At 42.6% G+C, this 18,645-nt stretch overlaps 1 protein-coding gene across 1 annotated transcript in view; it reads right to left on the bottom strand.

Annotated features, from left to right (window-relative positions):
- The window catches only part of AMOT (angiomotin), a 107,974-nt gene that overhangs the window by 4,295 nt on the left and 85,034 nt on the right, over positions 1–18,645 (bottom strand). Inside the window, exons 9-10 of the mRNA XM_049767556.1 lie at positions 1,623–1,745; positions 72–304 (exon numbers count right to left, since the gene is read on the bottom strand). Of these exons, the coding sequence (XP_049623513.1) occupies positions 72–304; positions 1,623–1,745 (356 nt within the window). The remainder of the gene's footprint in view (positions 1–71; positions 305–1,622; positions 1,746–18,645) is intronic.

Genomic DNA, 18,645 nt, shown 5'->3' with positions numbered 1-18,645 from the left:
CTCCAGCCTGAAGCCAGCTCCACCAAGCTCACGTTTATGGTCCCGATGAATTGTTGAATGGGATTAATTACCCAGGCTTCCCTTCCAGCTCTTGTCATCCCGCTTTTCTTCCATGATTGGGGTCCCCGTCAGGGTGGAGGCATGTGAGAGCAACCCCGATCCAGCATTGGAAATGGACATCAGAGACTTTGCTGGCCGCATGGATGACAGCTGCTCCGTCTTACTTGGCTCCTTTCTGGAACGCTGCTGGAGTACTTTGATCATCGCGTCCTTCTCAATTATCTGGGCATGGAGGGTCTTAATTCTAGGTGTCGAAGACAAAGATCATGTAAAGATAATGTACTGAATTTATTGATTTTATGTTGATTTTTTATTTTTGAGGTCACACCCAGCAGGCTCAGGGGTTCCACCTGGCTCTGCACTCAGAAATCACTCTTGGCAGGCGCGGAGGACCATATGGGATGCTGGGGATCAAACTTGTGCCTGTCCCAGTTTGGCAGCATGCAAGGCAAACCTAACCACTTTGCTATCACTCCAGCCCCAATGTACTTGTTTTAATAGACTTACATTGCTAATATCTTTTCAACTAAGAGGTCGCTTACTTAGTTTCAAGACAAGGATCAGGATACTACTTTTTGGGGTACTTTTCTGTACACCCAAATGAATCCCACAAAACAGCCAGAAGCTGTTTAAACCTTACAAGATAAAGGTAACACACTGGTAAAGAGAAAACTGTATATATGATACTGAATCTATGTAATAAGTGCTATAAAGAAAGACCATCGATGAAAATAACTTAATGATACGAGAGGTTCTATAATGCGTTACAACCTTCAAACAAGAAGTAAATATGTGCAAGAGGCGCCGTATCTATAAGATACATCAGGTTTCCTAACTCAGGTTGACCAGATGTTTTTTTCAGAGGATTCTGCCAGAGCAGAGTTGAGGTGCAGTACTGGGGAAAGGGGGGTGAAGTGCAAATACCAACAGTTCAGCACTGACAGAGGGCAGATAGAAAACAATTACCAAGTCCAGCAGTGGAAGTAATATTGTTTGGAATTCCATAGCTAAAAGGCATGATCAATACAGAGGTCACTGCACCCTAAATTATAGACTGCTAAGAGTGTGGGGAAAGGGAGGCTATTATTATCAGGCTTCCTAGTCATTAGTAAGGATGTTTGCCTTTTTCTTTTTTGGTTTTTGGGTCACACCAGGCAATGCTCAGGGGTTACTCCTGGCTCTACACCCAGAAATCGCTCCCGGCAGGCTCGGGGGACCCTATGGGATGCCGGGATTCGAACCACCATCCTTCTGAATGAAAGGCAAACGCCCCACCTCTATCCTATCTCTCCGGCCCTCCCTTCTTTTTCCTTTTTCTTTTAAACTTTATTTATTGTTTTTGGGGCCACACCCGGTGGTGCTCAGGGGTTCCTCCTGGTTCTGCACTCAGAAATCACCCCTAGCTGGCTGGCGGACTATATGGGATGCTGGGAATCGAACTGGGTCCCTCCCAAAAAGGCTGCATGCTATCTCTCCAGCCTTGATGTTTGCCTTATTCTATTGACCTATCTGGTCTCTGTACCAACTTGTCAGACCCACCAGGGACCTCATCAACATTTTACCTTCCTTCCATGTCAAGGCACCGCTTGTTTGCCATCAAGATTTCTTCCTCTTCTTTCTGGATACGAGCTTCCAGAGCTGTGTCATAGCTGGTATTAGGAGAGTGGCTGATAACTGTAGTGTCCCTGAGGAAGGAAATCACAGTAATGATGATAAAGGAGCACAAATCAGTGAATGCCATTTCCTTCCTAAGTTGAGGATATTGCCTCAAATTGCCAAGTTGAAATCATGTTGATAAGAAACTGTTGATTTCTGGATCTGATAATATTTCAGGATCTGGATCTGATGAGAGCCTTGAAAGTGGGAGGCCATGTTTTGGTACCAAAGGTTATGAGCCGGAACATTGCTACAAAATTCAGTTAGAACTGAAATGAGATACACACAGGCTTCACAGTAAAACACACCCACTCAAAACATTTGTATGAGATTCTCCAGGTATATGAAGATATAGCACCATAAAGTCTCAACCCCTGCAAACTTAGGGCACCCTCAGAGAAACCCATAACGAACACTCAGACCCATAATGCTGAGCCCCAAACCCTGCGTGCCCCACAATTCTGGGCCATGTACCACTTCTCTCTGGCTGCTCTATAAAGGGGATTCCCTTCTACTGCTGGCAACTTCTAGAACACAAAGCAGAGACAACTTCACTCCTCCCACAAACACTAACACCAAGGGTTTCTGGTCTTAGTAGCTTTTTTTTGGTTTTTGGGTCACACCCAGCAGCGCTCAGAGGTTACTCCTGGCCCTATGCTCAGAAATCGCTCCTGGCAGGCTCGGGGGACCATATGGAATGCCGGAATTCGAACTACCATCCTTCTGCATGCAAGGCAAATGCCTTACCTCCATGCTATCTCTCCGGCCTCTGGTCTTAATAACTTAACTCAGATACCTCCACAATTCCCCTCTCAGCAATTGGGATCACGAGTTATTTACTTGTACACACACTGAAATAGCATGTCAGTGGACTAACAATGTTAGATTGACATATTAGAAAGTAAATAAATATAAATATAGTGTATGTATAGAATATATATTATACTATCTATATTCCATATTGTATATGGACTATATAATATATATTTATATGTTATGTATTTAAAATTTTATGTTATTTATATATAAATGTAATTATAAATATATATATACATACATGAAATAAATATAAAGAAATAGTTCAGATCTCAGACATTGGAATCTGAATCTCAAATCATAGTGACCGCAAATCTTTAAAAACAATCTTAAACAAAATTTTTTTCGGGCCACACCACTTGATACTCAGGGGTTACTCCTGGCTAAGTGCTTCAGAAATTGCCCCTGGCTTGGGGGGACCATATGGGACGCTGGGGGGATCAAACAGCAGTCCTTCCTTGACTAGTGCTTGCAAGGCAGACACCTTACCTCTAGCGCCACCTCACCGGCTAAATTTTTAAAAACAATAAAGAAACAAAGGAATTCAGATGCTCCAGAAGACATGGGTGCTGGGCCTGCCAAATCATCAAGCTCAAGCAAAGCCTAACCCTCATGGATGAGAAACTTACAATTATGCTCCATGTAATAACCATGAAAATAAGGCAATCACTGGAAGAACTGTTCAACCAACTGAAAGATTGACCCAGAGCATCAGAGACCATAGAAATGGAACTGACAGAGTTAAAAAATATAATAGTCCACATTCAACAGGCAGTGAATTGTATCAATGATATTGAAGACAAAATACTGGCTATCACTAGGAATGAAGTGACAAAAGAGAAATGAATGAATGGAAGATAATGTAAGATTCGTAATAGAGAGCCTGGAGAGATAGCACAGCGGTGTTTGCCTTGCAAGTAGCCGATCCAGGACCAAAGGTGGTTGGTTCGAATCCCGGTGTCCCATGTGGTCCCCTGTGCCTGCCAGGAGCTATTTCTGAGCAGACAGCCAGGAGTAACCCCTGAGCACCGCCAGGTGTGACCCAAAAACCAAAAAAAAAAAAAAAAAAAAAAAGATTCGTAATAGATACTAGCAAGAGCAATAATCTTGGAATCATAATAATGCTAGAAGTAGAGAGAAAAAGTAGAATAATGCCTGGCCAAAGAAATAGTCCCAAGAACTTTCCTGATCTCTGGAGAGAAGCCCCCACACAAATTCAAGAAGCCCAAAGAATACCCAACATGAGAAAGGAACTCTGCTCCACAGCTTGTGGGAATGCTGCCTGGTCCAACCATATGAAAACAGTATGAAGGGTTCTCAGTAAACTCAGAATTGAGCTGCCATATGACCCAGAACCCCTCTCTTGGGTATCTATCCACAGGACAGAAAAACACTGATCCAAAAGAATTTATGCCTATCACTATTCATTGCAGCATCCAGTGCAAAAGCTAAGACTTGGAATCAACCTAGATATCCAACAACAGACAAGAGGATAGTGAAGATGTGGTATATAGACAAATGTCTCTCCCGCCCCAGCCACAGTTGTTTAGATTGAGCTGGGTTCAACCATCCACTCTTTATAGATGTTTCAATATTCTAATATGCTTTTATCTACAGAAGCAGATGCAGAATGCATTTGGAAGCCAAGGACTCCCACTACAGTGATCACTCTAAAATTTCTAGTGTCTTTTTTGGGGGAAGGGGCCACACCCGGTGAAGCCCAGGGGTTACTCCTGGCTATGTGCTCAGAACCATATGGGACGCTGGGGATCAAACCAAGGTCCGTCCTGGATTGCTTTGTGCAAGGCAAACACCGTACTTCTGCGCTATAGCTCTGGCCCCACTTCATTTATTTTTTACATCAGCTTGGGATATCTGAACCTTGGTCAATTTTTTTTACTAATCATCTCATCCTAATAGAAGCATAGCAATTTAGATGATAATGTGTATCTGAAGCCACCTGATGTTCAGAAACAAAAGAATAAACAGAATAATCAACTAACAGGACCTTATTAAAACCTTCTGAAAATACATTGAAAATTATTCTTTTATGCCATTTTTGTTCTTTTGTTGCTATTGTTTTGGATCACATCCAGTGACACTCAGGGGTTACTCTTAGCTATGTGCTCAGAAATCGCTCCTGGCTTGGGGACCATATGGGACACTGTGGATCAAACCAAGGTCCATCCTGGGTCAGCTGAGTGCAAAGCAAATGCCCTACCACTGCGCTATTGCTCCAGCCCTCTATAACTCTAATATTTTTTGTTCACCGTGCTTCTTGAAGATAAAAGTTGGCTGCCCTAGTTATGCACTGCACTGCCTATTAAGATAATGTTTTTTTGGGTGCACCCCCAGTGACTTTCAGGGGTTACTCCTGGCTATGCACTCAGAAACCGCTCCTGGCTTGGGGGACCATCTGGGACGCCAGGGGATTGAACCGTGGTCCATCCTAGGTTAGCACATGCAAGGCAAATGCCCTACCGCTTGCATCACTGCTCCAGCCACTAAGATGTCTTGACAATTTTTTTAATCTTAAAACGATTTTTATTTTTATATATCTTCATGTAAGCACCATGATTACAAGTATGTTTGTAACTGGGTTTCAGTCATAAAAAGAACACCCCTTCACCAGTGCAATGTTCCCACCACCAATGCCCCCCATCACCATCCTCCCCCAACCCCTGCCTGTATTTGAAACAGGCGTTCTATTTCACTCACTCACTACCACTGTCATGATAGTTGCTAGTCTAATTATTTCTCTAACTTCACTCACCACTCTTTGTGGTGACCATCTTATTGTGAGCTGGCCCTTCTAGCCCTCACCTCTATTGTTTCTGGGCATTACTAAAATGATGTCTTTTGTTTTTCTTAAAACCCATAGATGAGTGAGACTATTCTGTGCCGTAACAAATATTCTAATATTTTCACTTGAGTATGCCTGCTATTATGACCTAATGTTTATGCCCAATGCCCATAACACTGGAATAGGCAACTACATTTCATAGACTCTTGCTACAGTGCTCATTCATTAAGTTATTGTAATTTATTTTCAATTAAAGATCGTTTACTATTATATCATAATGCTCATGGTTTCAGTTTGCTTCTGGAAAGGAATCTGGATGCTCAAGACCCCATTAGGTGCTACTTCATGGTGCAGACTCCTTTTACAGTGCTCTTTGCCACACTGCTTAGTATTCTAGACTTGAAAATTATGATTGTTTTAAGAATACTCGATGCACAATCTAACTCGAGAAGCACTTTTTCAGTAAAGTTACCCTTATCAATGATGAGCTATCTGCCTAGAAAATAAAAAACCTTTCCATCTGACTTGCTGGCTTTATATTTTTAAGCTTTTTGACCCAGTCCACCTTTATCAGTTTTTCAACTGCAACCTATGGATCCATGTTCATTGTCTGTCTGTGTGTGTATGTATTGACCACCTCTGCCTGTCTAGTGTCTGCCTGTAATATGCATGTCTGTGTTGTATATAGTCCTTCCCCCTTTTATATAAAACCTTTCCTGCCCTCTCTTCTTACCACTTCACAAATCCTTTTTTATCTTTTCTCTCTTACCCCTATCTGATTTTTCCTTCTCTACCCACTTTTCACTGTTATTAACTCCTTAGGAACTGGATTGTTCCACCCAACCCCAATTAGGTGCTAGCTCCCAAGACAGCTTCCCAACCCACCTTGCCTCAGCCCAGGAAGAAGCTGCCACTGCTGCTGCTGCTGCTTTGCTCTTGGTGGCTTCTTTTAGACATCTCCATTCGCTGTGGACTGTTGCTTGCGACCGGATCCAGTTTTTGAGAAACCAACTCAGGGACACTCAAGGACATGTCTTCATCTATGACTGCTGGGAGCCACTTTTAGACTCCACAAGAGCATGTCGCAGGCTGAATGAAGCTGTGCTCCAGATTTTATTCACCCCTCCCGAGACTATTTCAAAAAACTTAAGAAGGAATGTATATTTTCTTTGTATATTTCTTTACATGTATTTCCTTAATAGGTATGATTCTTTTTGTGTATTTTCTAATGTAGATATGGTTTTCCCCATCCCTCTTTTGGATTTTTTTAGTAGGAAATTCTAGTAGATAAATTTCTCTTAGGTTCTGAGTCCATGTTAGAACCATGTTATAGGAATTGTTTAGCTTGTTAAATTTACCCTCATATACACCAGTAGGGTCATGTGGCATTGTTCCTTTTTTCATAGCACATTAAAATGGGGACATCTTACATATAGAAAGGTCTTATCTAATATGGATAGAAACTCAAATTTTATCTTGCAGTGGAGCCCTTTCACTCCGAACATTTGACATAATGACTTGACTTAGGTTTCAGTTGATTGGACATTGGCAATTTACCCTTGAACCTTGGATCCCATCTTTGGAACTGGCAGAGTTTTCTGCACCAGGACCAGAAATTGAACTTCTACAGGGGTGGGAGTAGGGGGAAGGCCCTAATACTGCCCCGCACCAACTTGCTCCGCATTTTATTCAACCCTCCCTAGACTATTTCAAAGGACTTAAATGGGGTATGCATGTTTATTTACTTTATATATTTCTTTAGATTTAGATGTGACATTCTGAAGATGTGGAAACAGCAACAACTTGCTTTCAGGACAGGGTTCCCTGCACCACCACCTAACTGAGATGAAATGAGAAGACACTCCATGACACCCTGATTCGACATAGATTCTGTACAAAAAAAATCCCAAGATATCTAATCATAGAAACCTGCCTGCAACAACTGTGATTGAGGAGAATTTTTATTGGAACAATTTTTATTGGGACCATGAATTTTCATTGGGACTTTGGGGTTAGCCAACTTGGTATGCCTGGAGCCTGTAACTGGTCTTATGGCAGGATGTTTCATGGGTAGGGTCTCCCTGTTTTTAGGCCAACGGTTTTTCCTTTCTATTTTCCCCAACTGCTTGTGCCTTTGCAAAAAAACTGTCACAACTCTCCTTTGTTGTGTTTTTTTTCTTGTTTTCTTTTAAATAGGAGCTCCCTCCTTTTTCATAGAATCTTATTCCATGGATTACTTTTTTTTTACCTCAAATTTCTGCTTTATTTTGTATAAAATGGGTCTGTTTTCTGGCAGGCCAGTGGACGAAGGATGGTGGTAAAAGATGGACTCTGGGATCATTGGTGGAGGGAGGTCATCACTGGTGATGGGAATGGCCTTGATTCATGGTATATCTGGAATTAAACTATGAAGGACTTTGTAGATCACAATGGTTTCAATATAACAAAAATAAAAATAAAAAGGGCTGGAGAGAAAGAGCACAGTGGTAGGGCGTTTGCCTTGTGCAAGGCCGACCTGCAATGGGACCAGGTTTGATTGCCATCATCCCATATTGTCCCCCGAGAATGCCAGGAGTGATTTCTGAGTGCAGAGACAAGACTGACCCCAGAGTGCCACTGGGTGTGACCCCCAAAACAAACAAAAATAAAGAAATAAAAAAACAAAAGAAAGTAAAGAATAGCCAACAAAATAAATGCAAACAAATAGTAATTTAAATAATAAAATCAAAAGACAAATGTAGACTACTTAATACAGATGACAGCAGACAGCAAGAGAGAAAAAAACCCTCAAATACAAAGAACACACTGTTAAGAATAGCAACAGGCCTTCCATAGGATATTTTACTTGCCAGAAAGAGTAGAATGTCATATTCAAAATACTGAATGAATCATAGGAGATAGCAGCATTTGTGGCAATTAAACCAATCCTCAATAATAACTGAAAGACCACCTATAAGAGACAGACTTACTTACATCAGACCAAATAGCATTTAATATTTAAGGAGGTAATTAAAGACAGTGATGGACACTACCTATTGTTTAAAGAAACAATAGATCAAGAAATACTGGGGCCGGAGAGATAGCATGGAGGTAAGGCGTTTGCCTTTCATGCAGGAGGTCATCGGTTCGAATCCCGGCGCCCCATATGGTCCCCTGTGCCTGCCAGGAGCAATTTCTGAGCCTGGAGCCAGAAATAACCCCTGAGCACTGCCGGGTGTGACCCAAAAAATCACCAAAAAAAAAAAAAAGAAAAAGAAATACTGTTATCAGGGCCAGAAGGACGGTGATTGGAACTCCGGCATCCCATGTGGTCCCCTGAGCCTGCCAGGAGTGACCCAGAAAAAAAAAAGAAATACTGCTATCAACACTTATGCACCAAATTAATGTCCCCAACAGTTAAAGCTTTGCTAACAAACCTAAATACATTGATAGAAACACAATAGTAATGGAAGATTTCAACACTCCACATTAACTGCTAGAATGATCAAAGAAATGAAATATCAGTAAAGACATGAGATTAAATGAGGAAATAAAAGAAATGAGGTTGTTGTACATATACAGGGTTCTTCATCTCCCCAAACAAGAAAGACTATTTTTCTCAAGTACACATGGAACATTATTCTCTAAGATAGATTACATAATAGTGGATAACTCAAGCATCTATATTTATACAAGAGAAATTTTACAAAGCATCTTCTTAGACCATAATGCCATGAAAGTAAAAATTTAAATATAGGAAAAGTATGGAGAAAACTTTCAATACATGGAAATTGAACAAAAACAATATTAATCAGCAACCAGATCAAAGAGAAAATCAGGTGAAAATAAAAAGATTCCTTGAAACTAACAACAATGAAGACACATGCTATCAGAATCTTCAGGATACAACAAAAACTACCAAGGAGGAAATTCATAGCATTCTAGGCCAACATTAAGAAAGAAGAAAAAGTCCAAATTAACAACCTAAACACGTATCTTAGAAACTCTGGAGAAAGAACAATAACAAACAGTAAAAATGAAAGCAGACGTTAACAATGTAGAAATTAAGAAAAGAATTAATAAAACCATTGAGTTTTTTTCTTGGAAAAAATGACAAAACCATGATAAATCTTTAGCTAGACACATAGGAACAAAAAGTGAAAATGTTCAAATAAGTTGGATCAGAGATGAAAAGGGATCATTTACAATGAACCTTTGATCAATTCAAATATAATGAGAGTTAATAGAAGCAACTTTATGATATTAAGCTAGAAAACTTACAAAATGAATAGATTCTTAAGAGTCACACAATCTCCCAAAGCTGAAAATGTGGAAGTAGAAAGCCCAGCAGAGCATTTACAAGTTATGGAATCAGAAAAATAATTATTTAATCCCCAAGAAAAATAAGTCCTGGTCCTTTTAGTTCACTGGTGGGTTCTATCATACATTCCAAGATTTACTACCGTTACTCAAAAAGCTCTTCCCAAACAATGAAGACAAAGGAACCCTTTCTAGCACATTCTATGAAGTTATTAGCATTACACTAATAACCAAAATAGAGAAAGATTTCCAGATAAGAAAATTTAAGAACAATCTTATCTCCCTGATGGATATTGATACCAAAATTATTTATAAAATCTTATCTAATAGAATCCAACTACATTATATAGCCTGATCAAGCAAGTGGTATTCATCCCAGGGATGTAAGGATGGTTCAACATATGCAAATCAATGAACACAATATAGCACATGAATAAGAGAAAAACATGAACACAAAATGAAGTAAGTTGTACCTCTATTGTATGTTGTCTCAGGGGAAAAACCCACAAAACCAGTAGTATCCCAATAATTAATACTGATGGACAAAGTTTGGGAATACAAGGGCTGTAAAAAAAATCAATCTTTTTTTTTTTTTTTTTTTTTTGGTTTTTTGGGCCACACCCGGCATTGCTCAGGGGTTACTCCTGGCTGTCTTGCTCAGAAATAGCTCCTGGCAGGCACGGGGGACCATATGGGACACCGGGATTTGAACCAACCACCTTTGGTCCTGGATCGGCTGCTTGCAAGGCAAACACCATTGTGCTATCTCTCTGGGCCCAAAAATCAATCTTTTTTAAGAGATACTTTTATGCAGTCAGAAAAGTGGTCAGAAAAAATCTGAAAGATCTCCCCCCAATTTCAGCTTCAAATATATTTGATGATTTAATTTTTTAAATACAATTTTAAATCTCTCTTTTTTGTGTGTCACACCCTGCGGCATCCTGTCTCTACACTCAGCTATCACCCCTGGCAGGCTTGGGGGACCATATGGGACGCGGTCTGTCCTGTGTTGGCTGCATGCAAGGTAAACACCCTGGCACTGTGCCATCTCTCAGGCCCCTAAATTTCAGCCTTCTTATCATCATATGCCCTATTTAAAATTTATAAAAGAGTCAGAGCAAACTCTGTCAACACTTATCAGATTATGCAAATATCAGATCAATCATCCTGCAATATTTGTTCATCTTCGAAAAATAGGATATGAAGTGTAAAACTATGAACACATAAACTCTAGAGAATATGAGCATATGATATGGTTCAGCTTGTGAACAGGACTTTAGTGTAGGACTTTCCTAGTACCAAAGCACTTCACTGCGATGCGGGTTCACCCCACAGACCCAAGTCGGAGACCTGCAGCTCAAGTAGCTTCAGTTTACATATGGGGTTCAGCCTCCTAAGGACTCGGCCTTGGCTCCCTGCAGAGCACAAAGCCAGAGAAGAGCACATGGTGTCAATCTTCTCATTGAAATCATTTTTTAAAATAAAACAAACATCACTGGGGGTACCCAGACAGCACAACTTAAAAAAAAAAGGTCCGGATGGTCAGAGGCAGTCAGGTGCTTTATTTTTTTAATTGTTTAATAGTAAAGCATAATAAGTTTATTTGGGAAATGAGAGAATAGAATGAACAATAAAGTCAGGTACTCAGAACATGGACTTGTTCAGTGTGGAAAACAGAGAATATACATTCCCAGTTGATCTGTTGCAAATATCCAAGATGGAGCATATATGTCATAAAGAAAAAAATACATGAGATTCAGGGAAGTGGGGCAGTCCCCTCAAAAGTGGAAATGGCTGTACAGTGCACATCTCAAAGGGAGATATACACTCCTTCCCCTCCCTAGTTTTCCCAAATTGCCTCTGCAAACATCCCACTCAAAATATACGATAAAGGAGTAGCTGGTGATTGTCAGGCTCAGGGCACAGACATCAGAAACAATCCTAAATTCAACCCACCCTTTGAAACTGCTTTCAGTTTAAGTCAGGCATCCGTGTCATTTAGCATTTTACATTTCTAGAAGACTCACCCCAGGTTTCCAATGCCAGAAGCACTGATAACGTTTTCCAGCCCTTCCCCCCCACAAAACAAACAATAAAAAAAACCCAAGTCTCAAAGACTGCTTGGGGGTAAAGCAAATTTAAGGAACTTTGAACTTTCTGGTGTGGTGCCTACAAGTCTGGGGCTTTTAAGGGGGTGGTGGCTACAGAGAAAATGATTCTCCGGATGCACACATACACAGCACAAATGCCACAGGAAGACTGAGACCCCCCCTTGCCCCTAGACCCAAAAGGCTGTCCTCAGGTACATGCTACATCTTATTCCCTTAGGAGGTGTCACAACTCACTGTAAGGCTTTGTGAAGTGAAGTAAGAGACTGCCTAGAATTTAACATAATGCAAGGCATTGCTTGTTTGGGTTTTCCCCCTAGAAATATATGTTTTTAAATGAAAGGGCACATACAACCCACTTAGAGGGATGAGCTACATAAAAGAATGGTAATATATATGGCCTGGAGCAGTGGAGCAAGCGGTAGGGTGTTTAGAACCATGGTTCCATCCCTCTGGGCGCCCCATATGGTCCCCCAAGCCAGGAGCGATTTCTGAGCTCAGGGCCAGGAAAAGCAAAATTAAATAAATAAATAAATAAATAAATAAAAATGGTAATACACAAAGCAAGTAAACAAGAGGGTTAACAGTCAAATTCACAGTTTTACCTAAGGTGCAAGAATTGTAAACTTTTCTCTCCCACCCCCAAAAGATATCTTTTTCAGTAACACACAAGTATGCAAAAACAAAAAACAAAAAACAAAAACAAAAGCAAAAAAAAATCCCTCATTTCTAATTTGGTCAACTCTTTAAAAAAATCACTTAGGGACAAACATTGAGATTTCAGATATCTGCATCCAAACCAACTGCACCAGTTCTGGGTTTGTGTTGTTATTTGGTACAAAAATTACCTGTAGCACTTCACAAAAATGTCACGCTCCTTCTGTGCTTAATATTATCACCTGTCGCTTTCTGAAGGGCTGAGCTGTTACCTGCTTGGAGTTTGCACGTCTGTCCTGCAACACCTTTGTGGCCCCAAAGAGGGAAATCAAGATTTTTTTGCCATTTGGTCCAAAAAGTGTGCATTCCTGAGAACATTGTCATCGTAGTTTCTCTTTTGCAAAATGCTGCTCGATGGCTATCGACAGGACACTGGTCTTTTTCCTTCCAATTGGGGGATCAGCTGTGAAAGTTTTCTAAAGGTCTACACGGAGGGGTACAGAAGCCTGGAGGCCCCGTAGGCCTTCTGGGTGCTCAGCACGCTGGAGGTCTTGTCCTCCCTGGGACTCAGGAACTGGGCTTTGGGGGACCCAGGGACCCCCAATCTTGGGGGAAGGAGGTCTGTGACAATGTTGATGCATGGAGGCTAGAGCGTGGCATCTAGGCAACTTGCAGAAATTTCTCGACAGTGTCAACCAGGCATGGGGCCCCCCTGCATCCCCGTATCTAGTAAAGGACTGTTTCAGGATTTTTTCTGGAAGTCCGACGTCGGGGCTGCCGTCCTGGCCGGGCTACTTCTTGGTCTTGGTCTTGGGGTACACGGCCACCGTGCCTTTGGTGACCAGCTGCCAGGCCTGGTAGGTGGTGACGGGGTCCAGCTGCGGGATCCCCTTGGCGACAGGCTGCTGGGTGGCCTCGGGGTGCGGCTGGGGCATCAGGTTGAGCAGCTGCATGAACTGCACCCTGTCGTCGTTGTCGGGGACAGGTGGTACGGATGGCGGTGTCAGGCGGAGGCCGCGGACTGTACCCTCCTCTGGGGGTACTATCACATCATCTGGGGGGGCGGCCATGTCATCTGGGGGGGCCGCCACGTCGTCCGAGGGGGCCGCTGCCGCCGCCTCCTCATGGGTGTGCAACTTCCAGTGCTCCACCAAGCTGTCCCTGTCGGGGTAAAGGAAGCCGCAAGACATGCAGGTCTTGTAGGGCGACACCACGGTGGGCAGCTCCTGGACGACAACGTCGTTGACGGTGGCCAAGCTGTCGGGCTCGGGCTCGGCCTTGGCCTTGCGCTTGTGGTGCGCCCGGGTGGAGTGCTTGCGCAAGTGGCTCTTGAGGAACCAGGGCCTCTTGAAGCGTCGCGGGCACAGGTGACAGCTGTAGGTGTAGGCGTTCTTGTGCGTCCGGACATGCGCCTCCACGTCGAAGTTGGTGGGGAAAGTCTGGCCGCACACCTCGCAGCTCAGCTCCCCGTCCTCCCCAGCCTCTTTCTCCTCCTCCTCCTCCTTCTCACACTCGGAGGCGGTGCGCGGCCTCTTCTCCAGGGGGTGCACCAAGGGCTTGCACAGCTTAGGCCTGTGAAGCTCCAACACATGTTCGTCGAGGGTGCGGGCCTGGGAGAAGGTCTGGGTGCAAAACATGCAAGTCAGGCCCAGCGGCTGCTCCGGCTGTGCCACTGCACCGGCAGCGCCTTGGGGGGGGTCAGCGGCTGGAAAAGGGTCCGAGGGCTGCGACTTATTCTTGAACAGCACCTCCTCCACCGTGGTGGCCAGCTCGGCACAGTCCAGCAGCTTGGCCTCAGCCATGAGTATCCACCAGGGTGGGCAGACTGAGGCTCACGTCGGGCAGGATCACGCCCCCAAAAGTCGCGGCTCCCGAATTTCTCCTCCCCCAGCAGCAGGATGGGGGGCCAAAGGGCCTTACCCAACAAGGTTCTTACCCAACAAGCAGGTCCACACTAGCCAGGCAAGTCCTCGAGGTCCCCAGCTGACAAGTGACTCCTGGAACCAGGTCTGAACTGCACCACCTCCGAAGACGGGAAAAGGCCCAGGTGAGGCCCCTAAAATGCCCGGCTCTAAAATGCGCGGGTGATTCTGGGGTGGGGATCCTTAGAGACGCAGGGCACTGCACATCTTGTGCAGGGCAGGGGGACGCACACACAGGGAACTGTTGGCGTGTGATACGGTGGTCCCAGAGGGAAGACCCCCGCTACCAAGCCTCAACGGCTTGGTAAATCCTCATCTCCACTTAAGCACCAGGATGGCCAACGGGTTGGAAGCTGTGCGGTTGCCGGTCATAAAAAAAAAAGAACACCCCTCTTCAGCAGTGCAACTTTCCCCACGCCCAAACCCATCCCCCTATGACTCCGCCCCAACTCCGCCCTGACTAGGTGTCTATCATCTTGCAGGGGTCCTCAAACTTTTCCAACAGGGGGCCAGTTCACTGTCCCTCAGACCACTGGAGGGTCCCCAAACCCATCCCCCTCTGACTCCGCCCCAACTCCGCCCTGACTAGGTGTCTATCATCTTGCAGGGGTCCTCAAACTTTTTCAACAGGGGACCAGTTCACTGTCCCTCAGACCCCTGGAGGGTCTGACTATAGTAAAAACAAAACTTCTGAACGAATTCTTATGCACACTGCATATATCTTATTTTGCAATGAAGAAACAAAACAGATACAAATACGTGGCCCGCGGGGGATAGTTTGAGGACCACTGTGAGCTTTCTCCCAAACATGGTCATAATATTGCTAGCCTGTTTCTTTCTCTAACTGCACTCATCACTCTTTACATATATAAATATAATATAAATAAACAAACATAAATATAAAGGGGTAAGCTTTATATTCTGGGTCGGCCCTTCCAGCCCTCAGCTCTACTGTCTCTGGGTGTTATGACAATAATCAGGGCCAGAGCAATCACACAGCGGGTTAACACCTTTGCCTTGTACCTAGCAGACCCAGGACGAACCTTGGTTCTATCCTAAGCCAAGAGTGATTTCTGAGCTCCTAGCCAGGAGGAACCCCTCAGTATCACCGGGTGTGGCCCCAAAACAACAACAACCATTAAATAATGAGACCCAAACTTTAGCTCTGAAAACTCAAAATGGCCTTTGATGTTGGTAGGCTTGGAGGCAGGGGTGATGACATGGGAACATGGAGGAAGGTCGACACTGCTGGAGGGGTTAGTCAGGAAACATTTTATGAGTGAAACACAACTCTAAAGAACTTTCAAGGGGCCCGGAGAGATAGCACAGCGGCGTTTGCCTTGCAAGCAGCCGATCCAGGACCAAAGGTGGTTGGTTCAAATCCCGGTGTCCCATATGGTCCCCCGTGCCTGCCAGGAGCTATTTCTGAGCAGACAGCCAGGAGGAACCTCTGAGCACCGCTGGGTGTGGCCCAAAAACCAAAAAAAAAAAAAAAAAAAAAAGAACTTTTAAAACCACAATGGTTTCAATAAAAAATTAAAGTATGCGGCCGGAGCAACAGCCTTGCATGCATTAGACCTGGGTTCAATCCCCAGTGTCCCATATGGTCCCCAAACCTAAAACCCAGGAGCAACCCCTGAAAGTCATTGAGTGTGGCCCAAAAATAACAAAACAATTAAAGTATATTGTAATTATATTGGTTTTAAAGAATATCAGACAACAGACCTACAAACAATAAATTGTCATTGCTTTATTATACATCAAATGCGAATGAAGATGTGAAGATGTGAGAACTCCAGACATATCTTCTAATGCAAGTTAGCTAAAAATTCTCTTAGTCTGAGGACTTGTCAGTGCACATTAGGACTAATAGGAGAATGAGTTTCCCAAAATGATCTACCTTTGACACTAAAAAGAGTAAACAGAAAGTACTTCAATGGATCTCAATATGCTGAATTCAGAATATTTCAGCATCTCAAGTCTATACTTCTTCAAGTGCAATTTGTTTGTTTGTAGCCCTACTGGCAATGGCTCTGAAGTTGCCAAAATGCACTAGAGAAAGGGGAGTGTTTTATAAAACTTGAGTTTTGTCTATAAATCATTTTTGTGACAAACCCAATCTTTTCTAATTTCTCTGTGCTCTTTATATGGAGAAATGAAACTAATAATTATTATACCTATGCTTCATGGGTTTTGGTGGTAGCAGGACAAAATAAATCATACAATCAGAGCAAGAAACACTTAAAAAAGTTCTATTTTCAAGAAAAATAAGAAGAACAACATACAAAAGATTGGTTGAAAGTATTTCAGCTCTTAAAAGTGCCTGCTGTCTAACAGTCTGCATGCAGGGCAGATCACTCTGCATTTAATGTTATGCTGAAACTAGTGGACGCTCCACATCAGCCTGACATCAATGAAAGAAATGCACAGAATCCAGAGTCTTTAAATATAAAAGTCTGATACCAACTATAGCTAAAGTGTGAAAAAGTTTCACCGGGACCTTGAGAATGACTGGAGTTGGATACACTGGTATGCCTGGAACCCAGAGTCTCTCTTATGCCAATAAACTTCTGGGGTGAGGCCTTTTTGTAATCAGGTCAAGGATTTTTTTTCCCATTTGCTCCATTTTTCTGGACCTATGCAAACATTGGCGATTGCCACTATCACACCTTTACTATATTTTTTTACTCTTATCCTTTAAGGAAAAAAATACAACTTACCGAACTTAAAAACAAATTACTGTAGTAGAATGCCTGTCTCGAATACAGGCAGGGGATGGGAAGGGGGGAGGGGGGAATGTTGCACTGGTGAAGGGGGGTGTTCTGATTATGACTGTAACCCAAATATGATCATGTTACTTAAATAAAAATATATTTAATAAAAAAAAGAAAGATAAAGATAAAATAAAATAAAATAGAAGACATCAACTTCAATATCTACACCAAAATAAAGATGTCAAAAAAATAAGTGGAATAAAAAGTGCCTGCTGTTTATGGACACTGTGGAGCTGAGAATTAAGTTGGTCACTGGGGGGGGGGGCATACAAACAGGGAGTCAGTTTGGCTTCCTGCCACTCTCTCCGTATAAACGTCCATTTAGGACCTCGGATCCCTCCTCGATAATTAATATGGAAACTGAGCTCCTCTCAATAGAACCTGAAAATGTGACTTACGTAGTGATTCCCCATAGAAATGCCAACAATCTTCCTTCTAGTATCCTGAAGCTTCTAAACCACTAATTTCAAAAAAAGCAAAAAGCAAAAATAAAGTGTTAGAAGAAGCAACATGACCTTCTCTATCTTGAACAATCTGAAACTACCTCTCTACCATCATCATCAGAAAGATGCTGAGCCTCAAAACTCAACTTACCTCCCCCAAACTCTCAATCTTTGAATTTGAGTTCTCCAAATTCTCATTTTTAAATTATAATTTCTGATAATTATTCCTCCAGTAACCTATTCTTTTCCTGACATTAACCCTGTACCATATTACTTACATTGTTTTATAGAATATCCTCACGATCTCCTAATTAATACATCTAGTGGTCTTCTTTATTTAAACACTTATTTATTTATTTATTTTGGTTTTGGGGCCACACCTGGCAAGGTGTTCATGGGTTATTCCCGGCTCTGCATTCAGAAATCGCTCCTGTCAGGCTCAGGGGAACATACAGAATGCAGGAAATTGAACTCAGATCCATCCTGGGTTGGTGGAGTGCAAGGCAAACACCCTACCACTGTGCTCTCTCTTTGGCCCCTCTAGTGGCCTTTTAAACTTCAAGTATATTTTTTCCTCTCTGTAGAATACAATTGTTTATTTAATGTATGTAATGTGTGAACTCACCCATAAGGAGAGTAACGTGTTTAAAATTACCAGGAGTTTATAGAGCAGTGACATGAATAAGACTTATCCGTAACTATAGGCAACTCACAGATAATCAGTCAAGTAAATAAGTAATTCTCATAGAAATTAGATCGAACGTTATTTCAATAGGCACTGAAAACCACCGAGAGCTTTTCAGGAATTAAACTATGCAATCTCTGTTTTAAGAAAATAGCCTTGGGGGCCGGAGAGATGGCATGGAGGTAAGGCGTTTGCCTTTCATGCAGGAGGTCATCGGTTCGAATCCCGGTGTCCCATATGGTCCCCCATGCTTGCCAGGAGCAATTTCTGAGCCTGGAGCCAGGAATAACCCCTGAGCACTGCTGGATGTGACCCAAAAAACAAAAAAAAAAAAAAAAAAAAAAAAAAAAAAGAAAAGAAAAAGAAAAGAAAATAGCCTTATCACTTGCTGATATTTGCTTGCTGAATTTCTGTAGAGAAAT

The sequence above is a fragment of the Suncus etruscus genome, chromosome X, assembly GCF_024139225.1.
Source record: "Suncus etruscus isolate mSunEtr1 chromosome X, mSunEtr1.pri.cur, whole genome shotgun sequence".
In the NCBI taxonomy this organism is placed as follows: Eukaryota; Metazoa; Chordata; class Mammalia; order Eulipotyphla; family Soricidae; genus Suncus; species Suncus etruscus.
This window is presented reverse-complemented; position numbering and strand designations above follow the sequence as displayed.